At 43.7% G+C, this 24,040-nt stretch overlaps 1 protein-coding gene across 3 annotated transcripts in view; it reads left to right on the top strand.

The window, feature by feature from the left end:
* CAAP1 (caspase activity and apoptosis inhibitor 1) overlaps positions 1-5,596 on the top strand; it is a 247,472-nt gene extending 241,876 nt beyond the window's left edge. For all 3 annotated transcript variants that reach the window (XM_078676708.1, XM_078676706.1, XM_078676707.1), the window contains exon 7: positions 5,089-5,596. In XM_078676708.1, coding sequence (XP_078532834.1) covers positions 5,089-5,432 — 344 coding nt within the window. In that variant the 3' untranslated portion in view covers positions 5,433-5,596. The remainder of the gene's footprint in view (positions 1-5,088) is intronic.
* The last annotated feature ends 18,444 nt before the right edge of the window (positions 5,597-24,040 follow it).

Here is a 24,040-nt window from a genome sequence, read left to right as displayed (position 1 = left end):
TCTTCTATGCCAGAGTTACTGTAATGTAATTAGGGCTCCCGGTTTTATGGTATTTATTTTTTCTACATTTCCGTCTGTATTTATCCATATTTATTTTTTGCAACTTTTTTCTGTATTTATCCATTTCTATTTTGTGTTTTCTGTATAAATAAAGCTGCCATGGGTATTTTTCCACAATTATTTGACTGATAAATGTATACTCACGTTTGAATGCCCAAAAGGTTTCAACAGTATACCTTGCAACAGCGTTATCTGAAAACACTTGCATTGTAGAATAGCATCAATAACTGTAAATCTGCACTTAATTAAGCTTAACTAGGAAATCTATTGCCTTTTTTCATCTCCCCTAGCTCTCAATCTGTACACCTACTGACCTGGCACTCTTGATTGACAGCAGAAAAAAACATCCAAAGAAGACATATTTTCCATATTTTTCTGTATTTAAAAATAAATACAGACAGGAAAAAAATAGTTTTCTGTCGGTGTTTATCTGTAAAAATCAGTAAAAACGGAAAACTGGGAGCCCTAAATGTAATGTATATTTATTTTGTTGTCAAGGAAATGTTTCAATTGCTTTCCTGCATTTGCTTTAGACTGTGTGTTTTGCCTTGACTATTGTGTACTGTGTATGCTTTGTATATATCTACTGTCATTGGTCCGTCCGTGTGCCTCGATGGCACGGAAAAAAGGGCGGGACTGATGTCATCACGCCGGCGTGGGCCTGTTATAGGCGTCGGTGACGTCAGCGGAGTCGCGTGCAATGCCGTGTCTCTATGACGTCCAAGTCCACGTCAGCGCGAGGCTACGAAAAGAATTTCCGAATGTTGCTGACGCAAGGGGTATTCACAAGGTGAGGAATCCACAGGCAGATATTGTATCTACCAAAAAAAGCGTTACCGAAGGTAAGTAACTTGTTCGTCTTCTCCAGACACAGGCATAATCCATGTGCCTATAGTCTATTAATACCTTTCAGTACATGCAGTCCCATAGTCATTTAGCACCCTTTCTGCTGCGTAAATGTTCAGCCTTCCTCAGTTTCTCATGTTATTATTAAAATTGTGACAAACACTGTTTGTGCGTGCCTGCTTCATCCGATGTGCAGGCATTCTGCTCTTGGAAAAACAGAGCATCAGTTTGGTCCTACCTTGTACCCTAATCTAATACATTCTCCTCTTGGCCCTATGCTCTACACCAGTGTTACAGTTAACATTAATGACCAATGACTCCCAACTTCTGTTCCTTTTGTGTACTGCTAAGGTAGCTGGTTAACAGGGGTGCTTAGGCAGTGCCCTGCTACCTGTGATGCTTCAGTAATAGTCCAAGCCTCTGCCCACAATGGTATGTATTTTATTTAGCATAGCCTATGAAAACATGACATTTATTCACAAAGATAGTCGGTGTGAAGTCTGCCCTTGGCCTCAACATGCTCTTGATGTCGAAACAGGAGGTTGAAGGGCCTGAGCCATGATCCATCTGCAAAGTGCTGTTTAAGAAGCCAGAACTCTGCAAATGGGTACTGCATTGTGTTTGTGTGAGGGGAATAATTCACCTGCTTCCCCTCATACAGGCCCCATCCACATTATTCACTTACATGCTCCGCATTTTTTCGGCAGCACAGTGTATCTGCTGAAGTGTGGCTGTCAAGGCGCCAATCAGTGCATCCCTAAGGCAGTGAGGATCCAAACTGAGCAGCAGGGCAGACTCCCACATCCTAGCTCAGCTTTTGATAAGGCTATGCTTCCACCATCAGAAGCTGGCTGAGGGCATGGATTGCCTTCCTCTTTTTATTCCTGCCCTTGTTGTGCAGTCTGGCTCCGCATTTGCAGTACTTGAACGATGCCATACTGGTTCCTATGTCCAGCCTTGACTTAATGCCCAGCTGCGTCTGTGGAGGAGCCATCAGCCGAGGAATTAAGGTATGTAAAAACAATTCAGTGCGGTTTCTCTGTATGTGTGAGTGTGTGTATGCAGGATTGTGTGTATGTTTGAGAGTGACTGAAAGTGAATGACATTGAGGGAGTGTGAGGTAGTTAGAATGAGTGAAGAGGGTGAAAGAGTGAGTGAATGTGAATGTAAAAGTGTGTGCGTGTGTGTATTCATGTGTACATGGGTTTGTGTTAGTGAGAATCAGTGAAAGCATGACTAAAGAAAGTAAAAGTGAAGCAGGTGGGAGCGAGTGAATATGAAAGTGAATGTGTGTAAGTATAATTGTGAGTAAGAATAACAGACAGAGTATGTTTGTGAGGTAGTGGGAAGTATGAATGAGTAAGTGAAAGAGGGTGATTGAAGGAGTGTGAGTGAGAGAGGGAGATTGAGTGAGTGAGAGATTGTGAATGAGTTAGAGAGGGGCATTTGAATGTGTTATGCTTGTGAGTCTTATGCAGGCACCCGTAGCAACATGCTGGTGCTGGTGTATTGGAGGGTAATCCTTGGCATAAAAGAGGGCACCTGTGCAAAATAAAGGCCTTGACATAATGGAAGTAATTAATGGCATATAGGGACACCCATGACAAAATGTTGTGGGGTGGTGGGAGGCAAACCTTAAAACAATGATGGCTGTGACATACCGTAGATCATTTTTGCCAGGAGTCACCCCACATTATATGGGCAGCATAAATGGCAAAATTCTAGTACTACCATATTGTATACAAATATATGGCATGGGGGGTATCCATGACAAAAGTTATGGCAATGGCATACTGTTCTTGAAATATAGTGGGACCTACGTCAAATTATGAAGAAAATAGACTTAATTTGTAATAAAGGCCTTCATCCTGTTATCAGGAATTTCCAAATACGGAGTGGGTTGACCTGGGCTGAGGCAGTGTTCTTTAAAACACAAGCAATACATTTTAAAGAACAAGCCTAACCTAAATAAATAGCAGGTGGGCAGAGGCTTCAGGCATTATGTAGTGCTCACAGGTGGCAGGACACTGCCCAAACACCCCTTTTGATGAGCCACCCATGATAAATGCCCTTTTAAAGCCTATGGCTTATCAGCAGGTTATGTAAATATGGTGATTAAAAATACACTGTTTGATGACCCTATTTTCTGTCCTTGTGTCTACTCCTGTGTTCTTTTGAAGACATATGGAGGTGCTAATATTGATACCAATGGTGGTGGCAAATCAAAGGCAAAGATAGAAACTAGCACAACATGGCACACAGTTCCAATCAAGCCCCTTCAGGCCTTGCTTTCATTGAGCATTGTCTTTTCTTCTGCTACTCTTATGCCTAGGTTTTTTCAACTGCATGGTCTACTTTCCCTTCTGTGTGTCCATGCCATAGCTCTTTTCATCCCGGTAAACTACTGGCCTCCCAGACATGCCGGTGGGGTCTCGCCTCTGAATTTATGGAGCTTGGCAAAGCCCCTCTTCTTGGCAGGCCTCCCAGGGCTGGCTCTCACCAACAAGCCCTGTGCCATGGCCACCACCATTTTGAGATGCCACCTTGTCCAGAAAAGAGGCACTTCACTCGATTCCTGTTGGTGGGGGAGTAATGAAAGTTGCCTTGCTGGTAGTGACGAGCACTAATATTTCTGCCAACACTGAAGTCATTTCCCAACCATCCGCCTGTCCTCTGTCGCATCCATAGCCCCCATAAAGAGAAACCAAGCCAGAGAACTGAGCCAATGCGACTGGCTTGCGCCTCCCACCAATATTTATTATTTTCACGAGAAGGAGATATTCCGATGTCTTGACCAGGACTTGAGACATGGCATGAGCTGAGAGAATGAGGGTTTATGGTTCTACCTTTACAAAAATTATTATAGTTAGTAACTTATATTTTTTTGATTTAAAATGTTAAAACTATTCATTATCCGTGTTTCCATAGATGGCAATCTAGGACCCTGATGTTCCTGTTTATGTTCGTAGAACTGAAATGGTCTTATCCTGGAATAAAAAACTGCACATTGTTTTTCACACCTCAGATTTTGAGTGAGCCTGTCAGACCTTGGAAAGATTCTGTCTTTGCCATAACACCCAAAGAGATTAGCTCTGACACATCTAGCCTCCGTTCTTCCCAGCCTATTGTTTTCTGTATCAAAGAAAAACATTCCTACTGTAAACCTGCGTTGACTCCAAGGGCAGGAAAGTAGTGTGTGGGATTGTGGCTGTTTAGGAAAATAAAGTGCAGTGAAATATCAGCCCTAGCTTTGCTTCTCTGCTAATGTGAGGAATAGTGAGATAATATTCTTGGCCCAGGAAATGGCTGGTATTTCCCCATCTCTCAAGGTACCAATGCCAGGTGTACTGTAATCTCTGGGGGGAGGAAAAATCCTTACCATTAACAGCGGCGGCTCCTCCGCAATGATGGATGAGCATCGCCCCACTGGCTCAAAGCCAGCAGCTGAAAAATAAAACTATATTTTATTATCGTTTTATTTTTCAGCTGCCGACTGAGCCAGTAGCATGTGCAGGGAGGGGCGGGCCCAAGTCGGAAGAGGGGGGGAGGAGGAGTGCTGTGCACTTCTAAGTGCGCATGTCAGTTTGGCTGGCTGTCTCAGGCCTGCCAAACTGACATGTGCACTTAGGTTTCTCCAACTTGGCTGTATTGTACAGCCGGAGACACAGCAGAGACTCCCTGTGCCTGAGCGAGCGTTGGCCCAGCCGGTTCAGGCAAATCCCTGTGCTGCTCTCATGCTTAAGAGCAGTGTGGGGATTGGATGGGAATTCCGATGCTGTCCCAGGGACTGCTGAGACCAGGAAGCAGGTGCGAGGCGGCAGAATCAGCATCAGGTAAGTTCTAGTTCTATTTTTGTTATTATCCTCCCGCGATGCCACCCCAGTTGCGCTCCCCCATCATGCCTCCCTCCACCCGCCCACCACTTTTTTTTATGCATCAGTTGCCAATGAACATTACCAGATGAACCTTGATGTTCTACTGTGGAAAAATCAGCTTTACTGGGTGAATTTGTAATTCTAAATCCGATTCCACCGGTAATTCCTCATTTTGAACCAGATGTGATTGGTAGCTGCTATTACCGTCCTCATTAAAGAGGCCACTTGTAATTAGTACATTTGTATGTTTGGTTTTACCATGGTCATTCTGCCACTTATTAACATCTGTAACATTTAATGCTTGCAGGCAAGGGGGAAGACAGCGATGCAATCAGCATAAATGCGGATGCCTATGATAGCGACATTGAAGGCATGGAGAAAAACGAAGAGGATGTCCTGGACATGCCTGTCCTTGCTCCTAAGTCTGGAGCTGACCAGCCTGATGAACTGCAAATGGACATTGAGAAAAGTGTGAATGAGATATTGGGCTTTGCAGAGGAGAATAAAGCAGTAGAAGTAGCTTCCTCTGCCACTTCTGCTACGACTGATGTTCAACCTTCCGCGCAGCAGCTTGAGCTTTTGGAACTTGAGATGAGGGCAAGGGCTATAAAGGCCCTTATGAAAGCCAGCGATGTCAACAAGCAGCTCTAATATCAAGACATTTTATGTATATTTTTTTCACCTGTACAACACTGCACAAGGCCTCAATTTCTGTCCTTTCTATAGCAATGTATTTTCTACATTTCTTATTCAGTCCTGTATGTGATCTGCGACTTGCAGCTTGAATTGTTTTTATAAACAGGATTTTAGTTGTCTTTTGTGTATGTTTTCTTGCAAAACTATTTCAAAAATTTGATGTTTCAGTTTTCATTTAGTCACATGAAATTGCGCCAGAAAGCATACAAAAAGTTTACAAAGGGACGTCCAGGGACTGTAAACTTTCAGGAGAAACATAATGTTCCTATTTTAGGTTTTTACACTGCTTACACTTCCTAATAGAATGTTTGTAAGCTCCGTATCAAATCGGCATAATTCATCATGGAGTCTTCAACCATACTGCTTACTACAATCTTAAATAATGTCCTGCAGTAACAATTGGAAATAAATTGCAGTGTATGTATAGATTCATGGAAGCACCCTCTGTCCACTTCGCTATCACTTTCTGTAGTTTGCATTGCTTGTAATATATAATGTGCCTTTGTAAAGTGCATTGCACCCAGGCGGACATCTTGGCCACAGCAACAGAAGTTACTCCAGTATTGGAACTTTCATAGATTCACATCATTGAATCATTCCCTGTCGTTGAGGTGGGAGTCCCTGGTATATAAACAAGCATTTACAATGCAATGGTTTCGCCTTTGGAAAAGTTAGAGCTATTGGCATTGCTCATGACATTTCTTTTTTACTTATAAATAAATGGCATTGTTATTTACATTGCCAACAGCTAAAATAGTTTATTATTACATTGTCTTTTAGTTTTATATAGAGCAAACTAGACCTGCGGGTAGAGGAGCGCTGTGCATGAGCACCAGCTACATTACACAAGGACACATTCATTACTTTCGGTGGCATTCGTGGCAGTTGTGATGCCCATGAGTTAGCAAGAAGTAAATAAATGGTGGGCAGAGCACTAATGGTCATCACTGTCTGTGAGTGGCGCTGATGAGTGTCCGAAGTAGGCACTGGTTGTCCAACCTAAAGCAAGCTTGAGGACAGTCGGCCCTCAAACGCTCACGGGTTATCAGGCAGACACGTGGGTAATCGCGGTGTGCCCACGCAGGAGCAGGCCGGGTGGGAACAGCTGACTCTTGTGGAAGTGAGAGTAGTTAGTTCCTGTTGTGAGTTTCAGGGCATGTCCCGGTGGGCGGGTCACGAGTTGGGACTGCCTGGCAGACTGCAGTGCACTTGTGTGCGCTGCTTGAAGCAGGAGGGAGTGATGGGCAGGATGAGCAGGGCACAGTCTAGAGCTGGCCCTTCAGGGCAGAGAGGGAAGCGGCCACAGGTGGGCAGGGCCTGGGCGTGTGTATGGAGGTCACACTGGTGAGCAGTGTGCGTAGCTCCAGCTAGCACATTTCACGAGTGCCAGATACACCCTTAATATTCACGGATACGACGTGTGCAGCTGAGGAAGAGACGACCGAATCGGACCAACAACTCCTCCCCTCATGACGGAACCCAGCATGCTGTAAGAGAGGTCGAGGGCTGCAGCAGCCCTGTCTAGGCTTCAGCGTCATTTTATGGGGAACCTGCGCTGCTGTTAGTTTTCTGGTCTCTGCATGTTGACTGTGTGACCCCGGTATTGATACTTTCCTTACTTCTCCTCCAGTTTGTTTTATAATCTTAGCTTAGACAGTTGTGTTCTAATTTTATCTGTGCATTTCATAATTTTACATTCATGAAAGTAATTTGTGTCGTTTTTTTACACTTGGGGACGTGTGCCACAAAAATGCCAGAGAAAACCTTCATTGTGAACCGCTAATTTACATAAGACAGGACCGCCATGTAGCATGCTTGCAGCCATTGGCGTAGCGAGCCCTATAGGCTCCCGTGGCTGTTACTGCGTTCCGCCAGTGAAAGGGGTGGGGTGTGCTGGCGAGCATTTTCTCCATGAGGAGCGGGAGAGGCTTGTTGTTGCCGCCCCGAGACGACAGTTGATAGCGGGGGGAGGCCACCACCCCCCTACACCCCCCCCACCCCCCCAAAAAAAAACTTGTGCCACACCAAGAGTGAAACCCCCATCACTCTCCCCCCCCCAAAAAAAACTACGCCACAGCTTGCAGCATAAGACGGGGTCCGTGCAGCATGCTTGCGGGGTGGTGTGATGTGCAGTATCATATATGTAGAGTAACAATCCCAGGCATATACTTAAAGCAATTACACAATAGATTAAACAAACAAACTAGTGCAGTTTAGAAAATATACATTTTTAATTTGGTTAAAAAAGCAACAATAAAAGTCAGTGCATTGATCAGGTTTGATAAAAAAATCATATAATGATACATGTGTATTCACAAAAGAATTAAAAAGAGGTTAGATGGCATCCGGTCGACGCGTTTCGACATAAAGAATATGCCTTCATCAGGACTTTAACCATCCAATTTCTGTAAGAAAGATCATAACAATGTTTTACTTATTTAGCCTCCTATCGTGAAATAATATAGCTGAACTAGTTTAAGTTTGTTACAACATTCTATTGGTAAAACATTATTTTCACATTTATGATATACCGCTTTTTATACACAAATGTCTTACACCTATGCATATACAAGTTTTCAAGACCAAGCCATATTGTATTCTGTGCATGCAAACAGGGAGGTACAATACAGAAAAATTGTGTATTTACCAAGATACAAAAATGACACCTTTAGACTGACGACATTCTTATATGTTTTTGCATCAGCAAGGACTACTCCCATGTTATCAAATTTAATGATTTAGTTGATGGTTGTTTTCCATTTTACGTGATACATTTCATCATTTCAATTGTCTTTGTTTGCATGTGGCTTTAGCTCTAGAATAGACCCTACTAAATATTAGATACAAGGAAAGTTAAAGGATAGAAAAATAGAGAAGAAAAGAAATCGTAGTATTTTGTACATTTCTTCATTTCATGCCCCTATTTTAGGAAATTTGTTTAGTACTCATATAAGCCAGTTTCTTGAGGTTTATTCAATACCTCAATTTTTTTTAAAAACATTTTCTAGACTATGATTACCTAAAACAAAACATATTTTCATACATCTCATTCTCTTACCTAAAATTGTACTCATGTACAGGGACAATACTATTCTCTATTATTCAAGCTGTATTACGGCTGTATAAGGGCTGTGTCGTCGAGTTCCAAACTAGGTATTTTATTAACAGTTTTCTAAAAAGACAAAGTAACATGCGGGTAAGCCATAGGTAAGCGGTCTAAATTCCTTATTTTAAAACTTTATGGATCCACTAAGGAGATTACACATAACCGCTCACCTTGCATATATGTTAATAATTCCATTGGAGCATTCATAACATGGGTTTATAAGTTTCAAACAGATGACAATTCCCTATGAGTGAAAACATAGTTTTTGATGTGCAGTATCCACAGTGCCCGGTCCCTGTGCCAGGACATCATCATGTGATGCAGCTCGTTACCCCGTGACCGTTCTGCTTACAATGCCGGTGCCGTGCTGTCTGGTAACCTCTCGGCCTAGAGCTGCACAAGAGATCTGATGCCTCGTGCATCCCACGCCAGGGAACGGAAATGGCGCTTCCCTGGAATTCCCCATAAAAGATATTCAGAAGTTGTCCCTGGATCCGACCAGGGGATTTAATCCAGAATGGCTTTACTTTCACTTTCCTCTGGCTGCAGGCCATGGAGGCCTAGGAACAGCTAGAGAACAGGCTGAACACTAAGGGGAGGCGACGCAAGGAGCGCGGGGGGGGGCAGGGGCGGGAACGGGCACACAGAGAGCGGGAGGGGGGGTCGGGAACGGGATAAAAACAAAAGGAAACAGAAAAAAGACATTAAGAGCGAAAACGTCAAAATACGTAAACATACAAAGGGAAAACACATTTATAAAGAAAATGCTCCTTACCTGATCGCTTCGTGGGAACTTAAATCTTGCAGCCAACTCCAGCAACAGACACTTGTAAAAAGAAGAAAACAGGCCGACTCGAAAAAAAAAAATAACACCCACCCACCGCCGTGATGACGTTCAGAAGTGGGTGGAGAGGGAAAAAATCGTGTGAACGCCCACGAATCTGGTCCGGTCTTGAAGGACAGATCCGGCTTCCAATGGCAAGCCTCCATTTATGGAGCTAGCCAATAGGAGCCGGGGGACGTCCCTATAGCCCATATTGTAAACATTAGGATTTCGCCTGCGCGAACTGCTTGCGCAGTAACGCCAGGCGAAACCTAAAAAGCAATGCTTAAATAAATACAAAACAGAAAAAAGGCCGGAAAGGAGGTTATCTCCTGTGATAGCGATGAGGCATCCTCTTCTTCATCTAGGAGGTCTCAGAAGAGGAAGAACTCATCTCATACTCATTCCTTCAGAGGAGCATCCTGAAAAGGAGAGTAAGGGGCATGCTTTGCGGGATAAGGCTGCCAAAAAAGACGGGTTCTGAGGCGTCTAAATCACCACCTCAGGTCAAACAATACTTCAAGAAGCCTTCCTCAATGTCTCCTGAGGTAAAATCAATTAAATATGTGTCGTCAACGGGATCGTTGACGAAGACTTCATCGTCCACGACAAAAATTGAGGTAAACTTAGTACCAAAGAAGCCTTCACGACCTATGACTGATGACTCCCCATCGATGATGTCACTATCGACAACGGTTTTGACGCCGGTATCGCCGACGAAGACGTCAACAACGCTAACTTTAACGATGACGACAACTGCTCCTTCGACGGGATTGTCGACAACAACAACAATTAACTGATTGAATTGTGTGTGTGTGTGAAGGCACCCTGGGTGGCGAAAGCCGGGGCTGTTATTTGAATTTGAAACGCGACCTAAGCAGAGTTACTTGCTTCATAGGAATTTTTAAAAATATATTGAGACTGCTTTTAATATGTGAATGTCCATTTTTTAACTATTAGTAAATTACTTCTGTGTCTTTTTCTGATTGCACATTTGCACCTCAGCTCGCCCTACCTCTCCCTGCTTTTCCTCGCCGAGCCGATCTTAGGGCTGGTGCGAGTCAGGAGCGGGCGCCATCTTGGGGGGGAAGGCAGGCCGAACGCTCTAGTTGCTGGCTGCCTCCCGCCCTCCCACACTATTTAGGAGTTTCCTTTTCTCGCGCGCACACAGATTGAATTGTGTGTGTGTGAAGGCACCCTGGGTGGCGAAAGCCGGGGCTGTTATTTGAATTTGAAACGCGACCTAAGCAGAGTTACTTGCTTCATAGGAATTTTTAAAAATATATTGAGACTGCTTTTAATATGTGAATGTCCATTTTTTAACTATTAGTAAATTACTTCTGTGTCTTTTTCTGATTGCACATTTGCACCTCAGCTCGCCCTACCTCTCCCTGCTTTTCCTCGCCGAGCCGATCTTAGGGCTGGTGCGAGTCAGGAGCGGGCGCCATCTTGGGGGGGAAGGCAGGCCGAGTGCTCTAGTTGCTGGCTGCCTCCCGCCCTCCCACACTATTTAGGAGTTTCCTTTTCTCGCGCGCACACAGATTGAATTGTGTGTGTGTGAAGGCACCCTGGGTGGCGAAAGCCGGGGCTGTTATTTGAATTTGAAACGCGACCTAAGCAGAGTTACTTGCTTCATAGGAATTTTTAAAAATATATTGAGACTGCTTTTAATATGTGAATGTCCATTTTTTAACTATTAGTAAATTACTTCTGTGTTTTTTTCTGATTGCACATTTGCACCTCAGCTCGCCCTACCTCTCCCTGCTTTTCCTCGCCGAGCCGATCTTCGGGCTGGTGCGAGTCAGGAGCGGGCGCCATCATGGGGGGGAAGGCAGGCCGAGCGCCCTAGTTGCTGGCTGCCCACCACCCTCCTCCTCTGACTATAAATGTGTAACACCTTCCGATGGCGCAGGGGGCGCGACGGCGGCGCGCCAAAGGCGCGCCAAAGGCAAGCTCGTCTGCGCCCGTCCGTGCCCGACCGGGCCAAGGGCCACAGACCTCTGGCCTTTGCACTAAGGAACCTTTAACATACTCCTCACTGGCATTGCATGCGCTTCGAAAACAAGATAATGGGAACTGCACTGTCTCTCAAAACGAATGTCTTAATACTGCTATATGCCCTACATGTAACCTTAAACTTGATGCGCCTCAGTTATGTAAACAGTTTATGCCTAGCAATGTCAATAAGCAGACTTGGAAGCTTGCGAGTTTGAATTGCCGCTCACTTTGCAAACATAAATTGCATATTCACGACCTTCTCCTAGACAACACACTGGATGCTCTGTTTCTCACAGAGACATGGTTGAATGACAGCTCAGGTCCGGATGTTGCACAAGCACTTCCTTCAAACTATGTTATACTCAGACTTGACAGGCCTAAGAGATTAGGGGGAGGAATAGCTATCATTTATAAAAAATTCTTATAAATGCTATCTTGAACCCCTATCCTTGAATGCCTGTGAGATAGCTTGTTTTAAACTCGCATTACTTCCTACTTTTACATTGACCGGCCTACTGGTATACCGACCACCCAGTTCGGCAACAACTTGGATATCTCAGTTCTCTGATTTAGTAGGCTCTCTTCTGATTGACACTAGCACCTTCCTGATTGTAGGTGACCTAAATATTCATTTAAACGAACCTCAAAATACGGCTGCCAACAATCTGATCAATGATTTAGCGGCCATGCATATTTTGCTTCATAATCAGGGGGCCACTCATAGAGATGGCCACTTACTTGACCCTATATTTGGCAACCTTCCTCAGATCCAATGCCTTCCTGCCTTACCCCTTCAATGGTCAGATCACTTTCTTACATATTTTACTATCTCTGGCGGGGAAGCCTCGTCCCCTCCCTACATATCATCCCTCTATGGTCACAGAAACTGGAAGAAACTTGATCTGACTCAACTGAATTCAGCATTAGACTCTGTCCCTGGTGATCTTCTGAGTGGCGAAACTAACATGGAGGCCATAGCTGCTCCAACGGACAGGTGGCTCCTGGGAGCCATTGACATCTGCCTGCCGCTTACTAATAAGAGAATCAAATCTCATAACACTCCAGCGCCATGGTTTAACGACGCACTGAAGGCAGCAAAATCCAAATGTAAACGCTACGAGCGTCTCTGGAGGAAAGACTACTCTCATATTTCTGGGGAAACCTACAAAAAAGAACTCAAGCAATATCATAGGGAGTGTGCTGCAGCTCGTGCAGCCTATGTCACCCAGACTATCTCAGCCGCATCAAACAAATCGAGGACATTATTTAATCTAGTTAAAGAATTGGCAGGATCTAAGTCTACTGCTGATCCCCCCTCTTTGAACAATGCTCAATGTGACGAACTGGCTCAGTTTTTTACAAACAAAATTGAAAGAATATATGATGATATTTCTAAGCAGCAATCGGAAGAAACAAATAATAATACTGCCAATAATAATCAGCAAACACAATCTGCGCCAACATATCTCCCTCTAATTTGCTGGCCTGAGATTACTATCCAAAATCTACAAGAAATTGTTAGGAAACTAAAATCGGGCTCCCCGGTAGATCCTCTCCCTGTGTCAATACTCAAGAAACTTGACACTAGGCATTTGTCTTTAATCTGTAAAATCTTAAACCAGTCCCTTGTCTTTGCCACTGTCCCTATATCATGGAAACATGCTAAGGTCACACCATTGTTGAAGAAACCTACGGCTGACCCTAAAGTTCTGGGTAACTTTCGCCCGATCTCCTTGTTACCCGCATTTTCCAAACTTTTGGAAAAACATGTTTATTACCATCTGGCCCACTACTTAGAGATAAATGACATCTTCCACTCCTCTCAGTCGGGCTTCTGACCCGGTTACTCAACCGAGACTACCTTGCTGGGGGTCGTAGAACATCTGCGGAGCTTAGTTGACAAGGGACTCACTGCTGCACTGATATTACTTGATCTCAGTGCAGCATTTGATACCATCTCGCACGCTATCCTGCTCAACTCCCTTTTTGATGTTGGCATAAGGGGAATTGCTCTTGAGTGGCTAACCTCTTTTTTAGATCAGCGCTCTTTCCAAATTAATTCCAACATAGGCACCTCTGGTGTCTATCAGTCCCCTTATGGTGTCCCCCAGGGCTCGGTGCTTAGCCCCCTGCTTTTTAACTTATACGTGGCCCCTATTGCCCGTATTGCGGAAAATGAAGGCCTAACCATGTTTAGTTACGCTGACGATTCGCAAATAATCTTCTCTCTGTCCAGTACAAACAAGGACTTACCTTCGCCCCTGAAATCTGGCCTTGCCAAAATCGCAACCTGGATGCGGACCAATCTGTTGAAACTTAACGGAGAAAAAACAGAGGTTCTAATCTTTGGCCCCAGCCATGATCTATGGAATGCCTCCCACTGGCCATCCAGCATGGGCCCTCTTCCCATCCCATGTGACCAAGTCCGGAACCTAGGTATAACTATCGATAAAGGACTTACGATGCAGCCTCAAGTTGGAAAACTTACTACCATGTGTTTTGTAATTCTGAGATGGCTCCGTAAGATTATATAGATGCTCCCGGAAGACACCAAGAAATCTGTAGTCAATGCCCTAATTACCTCTAGGCTTGACTACGGGAATGTCCTTTACCTAGGGGCAACCCAAGCTGTAATGAAACGACTGCAGCGTGTACAATATGCTGCGGCCCGTCTATTGCGCAAGTGCCATAGAAGAGAACACATGTCGGAACACCTAAAAACTTTGCATTGGCTTAAAATTGAGAGCAGAGTAAAATTTAAGACTCTCTGTTTCATGCATAAGATAAAATTTGGTTCTGCTCCAAGATACCTAAAATCCCTAGTTCATGTCTATCTTCCCACTCGGCATCTCAGATCCTTTTCTCAGGGCCTCTTTACCGTGCCTAAGGTCCGGCTTTCCAGAATGGGAGGCAGGTCCTTTTCCTACCTAGGTCCTAAGTTATGGAATTCCCTCCCCCTAAAATTGCGCACTGAAACTAATCTTGTTACTTTCCGTAGATCCCTGAAAACCTGGCTGTTCAACCAGTAAACCTGGCCTGGCTATCATCTCCCTCCCCTCCTTTCCTGCACTCAATCTCTCTACCAGCGCCGGGAAACCCTTCTTGGGTAGCTGTAGCGCTTTACAAATCAAATAAATAAAAATAAAATAAACAATGACGATGGTAACTACGTAGTTGACGACAGATAAGGCACTACTGTGGGTGTTGACAACGGCAACGACGATGGCGGTGACGTTGGCGATCTCGGTGGCGATCTCGTCGACGAGGGAAAAAACACTGGAGAAGTTGGAAGTGGCCAGGAAGAAGTGAATTACACCAGAAATCACCTCACCAAGCAAGATTACCCCTCTTGTACCATCACACCTCCTGGAGGAGCAGGATTCAGAGGAGGTGGATGGATGAAGGCCCTTTTGGCCATGCGAGTAGCCCTTCACAATTAAATGTGAAATGTCATGACGATGACTTTGAGGACGAATACGGGGAGTATCAATACCCTCCCCAACAACAATATCGTCAGGGTTACTAGGAAGAGATGGTTGGCATGCCGTCTTTATTGATGTACCTGCAGTTTATGTTGGCGGACTACAGAAAGAGGTTCCCACCAACTCCAGAATCTCAAGAGGTACCATTAGCTACTCCGCGCCCACGCTCCATTCCGGCTACTCCAGTTAGAAATAGGGAGTTACTGCCAGAGCCCTTGCCAAGATCACCTCAACCAATGCCTCAACAGGATCCAGTCACCATGGATGATGACCAAGAGGAGGGCGAGATAACGGACCCCAACAAGGATTGGGATCACTACTAGATTCCTTAGACCACTTTAGAATTGCAGGATGCTTATTTCTACATCCCCATTCATCATTCCCACAGGCAGTATCTTCGGTGTGCTGTAGCTGGAGACTATTACCAGTTCAAGGTACTGCCATTCAGCCTTAAATCAGCCCCAAGAATTTTCACAAAATGTCTGGCGCCAGTGGCGGCTGTTCTAAGGAAACAAAGACACCAGGTGTTTCCTTACCTGGACGACTGGTTAATAAAAGCACCTTCACAAATATCGCCTCAGTCGTCAACAGTGGCATGTGTAGAATGGTTTGCCCAGCTCGGCCTGACTCTGAACACGGAAAAGTCATCCCTCCATCATGCGAGGAACATCACGTTCTTAGGAGCGATTCTGGACACCACAGTAAACAAGGCGTTTCCTTCCATGGAGAGACAACAGAGGCTAATCTCTCTATCCCAGACATTTGCAAAATGAAATTGTCTTTTAGTACGCCGTTACAAGTCACTACTAGGAACAATGTCCTCTTGCATACCTCTCATTCCTTTCGGCCGATTGAGGATGCGTCCGTTGCATGAACAACTGGATCGACAATGGCGTCAAGCTGTGGGTTCCTTCGACGACATTATAAAAATCACACCGGCCATGGTCAAAGCAGTAGTGTGGTGGACCCAACAACGAAATATCTCAACCGGCCTTTCCTTCTTTACCAAACCAGCTCTGCTGGTTATTACCACTGATGCATCCCTAGAAGATTGGGGGGGCTTTTCTTCAAGACCTCAAGGTCAGTGGTTGTCGGAAGTTACAGGAACAGCAACTTGACATCGATCTACTAGAACTCAGGGCAGTGGGATTAGCATTGCTGGCTTTCCTGCCGAGAATACAAGGATCGGCTGTACTAATACGGACAGACAACACAACAGCAATGCATTATCTCAACAAGCAGGGCGATACAAGATTGCTCTCCCTGTCTCGGGAAGCCCAGAAATTATGGGAATGGGCAGTTCAAAATGGAATATCCCTCAAAGCGGAACATCTTCCGGGAGATCAGAATGTCAAGGCAGACACTCCGAAGGTGGGGAAAACCAACAGTGGATCTCTTTGCGACAGCCTGCAACAAAAAATGCAGCTTCTTGACAAGTTGGCTTCACCAACAGGGTCTTGGGGGAATGCGTTTTTGATGGCATGGTCAGGCGTCTTTGCCTATGCCTTTCCTCCGATTCCCCTCCTGCCACGCATTCTGATGAAGATCAAGAGAGAACTGTGCAGAATGTTCCTGATAGCCCCATGGTGGCCCAGACAACACTGGTTCGTGGAGCTTCTTCTGTTGTCAGAGGCTCATCCAATTCGCCTTCAACCAATACCTACACTCTTGACAATGTCCCAGGGACAAGTACTTCATCCAGATCCAAAATCACTACATTTAGCAGCTTGACTCCTGAACACTGTGAATGTCAACAGTTAAATATTTCATCTGAAGGCAAAGATATCTTGTCAAATGCCAGAGCCGAAAGTAAAAACAAAACATACAGGATGAACTGGAGAAGGTTCTGTATATGGTGCTAGGAGTTTAATATTCATCCTCTTAGATCGGCAGCTCATGAGATCATCCCATATATTCTGCTCTTAGCAAAATATGATTTAGCTCATGCATCGATAAAAGTGCATCTGGCCGCTATATCACGTTACAGAAGAACTTCCTCAGGACCATCATTGTGTTCTGAGAGAATCATCAAACAATTCATGAAGGGATTATTTCGTAACTTTCCTCCAGAGAGGCCTCCCATGCCTCTCTGGCAACTAAATATTGTATTATCTCAGCTAATGAAGCAGCCTTTCGAAACCATTCACCGAGCGGATCTAACATTTTTATCGTGGAAGGTAGCTCTGCTGCTAGCACTCACTTCGGCCAGAAGAGTTGGGGAGATACAAGCGCTCACCATACTGGAACCTTTCTTGCAGTTTAAAGAAGACCAGATAGTCCTCGGAACTAATCCGAAATTGATACGCAAGGTGCCATCAGACTTTCATTTGAATGAGCTTCTAATTCTTAAAAGGTTTTTTCCTCAGCCAACTACTGCAGTGGAAAGAGCTCTTCACTCGCTAGATGTCCAGCTCTGTCTCAAATTCTATTTGCAAAGAGCAAAACCTTTCTGTAAGTCATCTCAGCTCTTTGTGTCTTTTAGTGCACCCAGGAAGGGTTTTCCTCTATCCAAAAAGTGAATTGCCCGATGGATTTCCAGTGCAATTCAATATTGTCATCAGGCGGCTGGGAAGCCGTTGAATGCACGAGTTTGTGCTCATTGTACGAGAGCAGTGTCTACTTCCACTGCCTTGTTTGCTGGGGTACCTGTCCAGGATATCTGTAGAGCAGCCACCTGGACGAGTACCCACACCTTAACCAGACATTACTGCCTGGATGCAGCCACGGATAAGGATGTGGCAGTGGGACAAGCGGTGCTGAGAAAGCTTTTCCAGTGACGGTGAGCCCCTTTTACCATCTCTCCTTCCTTTATGCATTGCATGTTCACATTTTATTGTAACTTGTTTTTCTTATCATATTTTAAGATGAATAGCCATTGTTGTTATTATCAAAGAATATGTCTGGGCTATGCGATATCTGCGAGTTTTAAATCGAAGCATATATATGGTGCAGTTTCAAGTCGCATTCTGTCTTATGTCGGTTTCAAGCACAATAAAATGTGCTACTTACTCTGATTCAAGCATGTGAATCTATGAAAGTTCCAATACTGGAGTAAGAAAACAAGTTACTTACCTGTAACTGTAGTTCTCCAGTATTGGTAACTTTCATAGATTCACATGCAACCAACCCTCCTCCCCTAAGAGGCTCACCTTTCGATTTTCTGGGCACAAACATTATCTTTCGCACAAGTGCTAAAAAATCTGAGGGGCTAAGGTTCTCTCAGGAGTGTTTTAGAGGGTGAGAGGTCCTGATTGGTTCAGGGAATAGTGTAGTCTCTTTTATATTATGACTCTCATGAGCTACAAAATGGAAATGGGCCTAGGCCTTTTTTCTGTTTTGTACTCATCTAAGCATTGCTTTTTTATATACCGGGGACTCCCATCTCGACGACGGGGAATGATTCAAGCATGTGAATCTATGAAAGTTATCAATACTAGAGAACCACAGTTACAGGTAAGTAACTTATTTTCGTTCATGCTACCCAATTCAATTATACACATTTTATAGATCTCTAGAGGATAAAAGGTTAGTGATCTCACTGAGATTCAAACCTGTGAGGTGCAACACAGATTCAATTCATGGAGTGAATGTATTAGTCTACTGAGCTACCAGACCCTTCTTTTGGAGCATGCTTTGATAAATGGAGGGATCCAACCTGAACTTGTACATTTTCAATCCCTGGGTGTTCGTAGGAGCAAGGATGGTAACTAGTAGAAATAGTGATGAAAAGTTTATTGTCTGCATTACTAAGTCTGTATTATTAAAAAGGAAATGTACAAGAAGTTGGTCAGGCAAGGTGTCTTAAGCCAAGAAGTGTTAGTATGCCAAGCATTACTCCGTTTTCTATGCCGATTGTACATCTGTGATAAACCGGTATCTTTTCCTCACTATACAGCCACAAGAATATGCCAGGTTTACCCATCAGCCCCTAAAAGAATCAACTAATGTTCTGTGATCGCCCTCCTTTAATTCCCTGTAAGTGTTTTCGAATTCCTTGCTCACCCTCCTTTTAATTCCCTGTAAGTGTTTTACAATCCAGTGCCACCCCTAATATAAACACACTAAACAATGGATTAATATAAAAGTCTAGTTTATACAAAATCGATGTGGTGTGTGTCAGCCCTTAACATTTCTGGAGGAACACCCCAGATTTTTACCTTCTCCCTTTGCTGAACTTCTTTTTTTGTCTTTTAGACTCACTTTTCCACTGCTAACCAGTTGTAAAGGGCTTGTGTTTTCCCTTTAAAACACGGTAAAATTGGTGTACACATGATTGGTATATTTAATTTTGTGGTAAGTTCCTAATATATGGCACTACCTGTACCCAGGGCCTGTAAATTAAATGCTACTAGTAGGCAGCAGCACTTATTGTGCATCCCACTAAAGTAGCCTTTTAAAACATGTCTCAGGCCTTCCCCTGCAGCCTGTAGTGCAGTGTTTAGCAATGGATTAATATAAAAGTCTAATTTTTACAAAGTCGATGTGGTGTGCGTCAGCCCTGAACATTTCTGCAGGGGCACCCCAGATTTTTACCTTCTCCCTTTGCTGAACTTCATATTTTGGCTTTTAGACTGTGCACTTTTCCACTGCTAAACAATTGTAAAGGGCTTGTGTTGTCCCTTTCAAACATGGGAAAAGTGGTGTACACCTGATTGGTACATTTAATTTTCTGGTAAGTTCCTAACATATTGCACTACCTGTACCCAGGGCCTGTAAATTAAATGTTACTAGTGGGTAGCAGCACTTATTGTGCATCCCACTAAAGTTGCCTTTTAAAACATGTCTCAGGCCTGCCCCTACAGCCTGTAGTGCAGTGTTTAACTGCCATGAGACTTGGCAAAATTAATTTGCCAGGTCTAAGCCTTCCTTTATGATCCTGATAAGCCACCCCTAAGGGAAGTTCTAGAGGCTCATTGGGCAGAGTTGCATAGTAGTTTAAAAGTAGGGCATGGGTGTTTAGGTTTTAAATGTCTTGACAGTGAAAAACTCCTTTATGTGTTTTTCACTCTTGTACGGCCTATTTCTTCAATAGGCTAACACAGGGTTATCTTAATTCTGGGAGCATGTATAGAAGTGATGTTTACAATCAAATTAATTGTAATTTAAAATCCTATATAATTGTAAAGTTAGATTTTATATTATGTTTGAAATGCCACTTTTAGAAAGTTGTAAATGTGAAATGCCCACAAAGGGTTTGTTTATGCAAATATTCGATTTTTTAGAGAAGTTCAGTATGTCAAGCTATGACATCAATAATGCAATTCACAGTTATTTTAAAAAACAATCCTAGAAGGAAATATTGCTTTCAAAAGAAAATAAATAGATGGTGGGTGTTGTAATTTGATATTTTATATTCCACAAAGATTCAATAAAATGTCTATAAATGGGTTCACTAAGGGTCAATCTCAGGAAACATACTGACAGAGGTTATAAATGCACTTTCCTTATCTTACAAAACCATATGTCAGTGTGTTAAACTTCCAAATCCTATGCAAAGTTTCAAACCTGTCTCACAGATTATAACTCAGTTGCAAATAACACATATGACAATGAATTTAAAGGAGATTCGACATTACGTCAACTTTTCAGTCTCTGTAGCTGCAAGTCAGTGAAACCATCTTTAGGACTGTAACTTTTTCAAGAGGATGGTAAAATACCCCTCCTATAAAATATATTTTTTAAATAGTATCCTACAAAATTTTACACAGATTGTGATTACATTCAGTTTTCTCTAAAGGAAATGTATTTTAAGACCTGCTGTGTTGAAAACAAACTAGAGGGTTAAGCACAGGTTAATTTAGTGACTTTTGTGGTTCACCCTGACAATGATTGTGATTGTTGTTTGAGTGGGGCTTCCTTTATGGTGTCAGCTGCCTTGTCCTTCCTGCAGCATCCAGCAGGCCTGCATCCAGAATATCCCTGTCTGCCACCAATCCCTGGGATCCTGCAAATTCCTTGTGGCTCTGGGGTCTCTTTACCTAACTGACCTGAGTTTTACAGTTCCCAGCCTGCTTTTACTGTCAGAAAAAGTACGGATGTTGGGACAAAGGAGAGGAACACCAAGTCATACTCTATTTTGTTCCTGACCATGCCTCCACTAACACTAATGTTTAAAGCCATGCAGCCACTTGATTTAATCCCTCCCCTCTAAGACTGCTGCATCTGAACTTCTGTTTAAGCTTCATCATTCATATGTTGGATATAGAGTAATCCAGTGGTCACCAACCTTGTATATGAGAGAGAATTATGAGCAGAGAAAAAACAACACGAGTTTTTGGTAAATATTTTTTATGGATACTTCCAACTACAGATTGCTCACCTTAGAATATTCCCCAGATTGCCAGACACAATCAGAAGATTTTTCATAGCAGCACTCCAATGCACTATTATGTGGCATTGTGTAGCACCATGCTAACTTCATACCACCCTGGAGTACAGCTGCATATACGTACCACCCCTCTGTGCTAAGGTCAGTTAATTTCTTTCTGCACCTTCCAACACTTTGGACTTTGTTGGTTTTCCTATGACTCCATTTGTTTGATAGTATGGTAGGGAACAATGTCCCTATCGAAACTAACAGGATTCAAGCTGTGTTGTGCCTGCAGGAAGCTGCCTTTTCGTCACGCTTTTTGGCTATTAACCTGCCCAGGGAGTGTTATTAGTAATAAAAATTAAAGTGATTCAGTTAGACACCTTAGGCCATTTGTAACAGTTCCCAGTTCCGCATCTATAACATTGATCAAAGAGCTCTCCCCAAGAGCCAGGTAGAGCCCACCTGGTGACGCACCGTATCACTGGGTAAGGACTCCATGATGAAGCATGGCCCTTAGAGATGTGGGTATTAGACTTTTTTTTAAAAGAGGATATCCTCCTCTTAATGGTTCTTTAACCCTATCTAGGAGGATCACTTTCTTTTGTTCGTGTTGGATTCAGAGATTGGGGTAATGAGGGAATCTCCCCTTATATGTAGTGAAAAGATCAAGTATGACCAGCCCCAAGACTTCTTGGTGGCTCCAAATTGGGCCAGGAGTACTGAGCATGAGCATTCGTCCTCCAATCAAGCTACCACTTTGGGAGGACCTCCTGTCACAGCAGCAGGCACAGCCCCACATCTGAATTTGCTCAACTCACACCTCAAACGTTGAGATTGAGCATTCGATTTGCCAACTGGAGTGGTAGATGCCATCCTTGCCGCTAGACTCCCTTTACTAAATCAGTCGATGCTGGGCACGGGGACAAGTTTGTAACCTAGTGAGGTCCTCGGAAAACTGACGCTTTACAAGTGAAGCTGTTGGACAACCTTTTATTTGTTTTGCCTGTAGCTCAGCAAGGCCTTGTAGTGAGCATTATGAAAGGTCATTCGTCACCCATTTGGCCTTGATATGTTTCCTGGAACTACTGTCCTTGTTTAAATAACCTATTGTTATGGGGTTTATTGAAGGTTTGACGCAATGTTCCCTTCCAAACTGTTAGTGGTGCTGCAGTGGGACCTTTATTTGGTCCTAATATTCCTCATGTGTATGACATTCGAGCCTATGCATAACTGCTTGCTGCATCTCTAAACCTTGGAAACAGTTTTCTTTATTGCATTTATGTCAGTTTGTTGCATGAGTGAATTGCAGGCACTTGTCAGTATGTTTTATTTCCAAAGCACAAACCTAACCAAAAGGCAGTGAGGCACAGTACAGAGTCAAAGACAATCATAAGGTCAGCGAGTGATAGGAGAGGTAGTTGGTCTGTGGATTGATAATGCATCGTGATGGAGTGTTCTTTACAGACGTGTCTTCAACTGTTTCCAAAAAACGGAGCACCATTGGGACAGTCCTGATGGATATGGGCACGTTGTTCCGGATCCTGGGTGCATAATATAATAGGCTACACTCTTGTGTTTTTTTTAAACACATCTCAGGCTGCAGTCTTAGAGTGTCCTGGCTATAGGCGTACCAAGGACTACTGTGAATGGTGCACTTCTCTGCAACTAGGCCAAGGTGTTGGTCATGATGGCTTTGTAAATGATAAATCTGGTTTTGAAGATGGTGAGGGCCGGCAATGGGGACAAATAGAGTTCCATCATAATGATGGTGATGTGGACATATTTCTGCAGGCCATAGACGAGCAGTGTTGTGGTGTGTAGAATGCCCATAAGGGGTGCCACTGTACAGTTTAGAAGGCCATGGAGCAGGGTGTTATAGCCATACACATGCAATGACATGAGGGCTTGAACAGCAGTTCGGAATTCACTTTCTGGAATAAACTATTTTACTTTTGCTAGAAGAGAGAGCAGGAGCCAGCCCGTCTTTCGTTTTTTGGCAGTGTATTTCTTGAGGATGAGGATGGTGTCAAGGGCAAATCCAAGTGACTTGGACCTGCCTTCCTTTTTTTTTAGCAATGTGTTTCTTCTCTGGGGCAAGTCAAAGTGACTTAGCATTCAATGAAAGTTAGGGTTCAATTTGTCAAGTTTCTGCCTCTACCACTGCATTGGCATGAGGAGGTGCCTGTCCTTGACATCTGCCAGGCTGTGGCATAGGCCTTTGTGCATATATTCATTGAGTGTTACTGCCTTGTCAGCCAGGTCCTGTGGAAAGGAAACGTCCCAAAATGTTGAAGCCAGCCGCCAGCCTGTCTACCTGAATAAAGTGCAGCCCGTTAGGAGTGTGATCACCATTTGCCCACCAAAGGCAGCTTCACCTTTGAAGCTTGCCTTTTGGGTTAACGCTCTAAGTGGCTTCCAGTGAAGGGGAGGTAACACCTCGCCCTGTAGCAGGCTGCTATTTTCCTAAGCCTGGGAGTCGTTCACACAACTCTACCGGAGGTCAGAAAGCTGTCTGCTGGCCAGTGACTGTGTGAGGCCACTGGACCAACAGGGTCACAGAGCGGCAACTTTCTAAACATTGCAGTTCTGTAAAAGTGACATTAAATTTGACTTATAATAATATTTCAACAATGGAGACCCAAGGATCACTGGGGAATTGGGGTAATAACAATAACAAAACACACTGGTCCCTAGTAACAATACTTTAGATGCAAAGAACCAAATGCTGAATAAAATGAAATCAAAGAGTCTATGAAAAACAATTTCATGACACATAACGACACAGTAAATATTGGTGCAAAATAAACATGCTAGGTGCTCTCTTTAGAATTGATACACTGA

Source organism: Lissotriton helveticus, chromosome 2_1 (assembly GCF_964261635.1).
Source record: "Lissotriton helveticus chromosome 2_1, aLisHel1.1, whole genome shotgun sequence".
In the NCBI taxonomy this organism is placed as follows: domain Eukaryota; kingdom Metazoa; phylum Chordata; class Amphibia; order Caudata; family Salamandridae; genus Lissotriton; species Lissotriton helveticus.
Note: the sequence above shows the minus strand (reverse complement) of the source record. Positions and strands in the feature narration are given on the sequence as shown.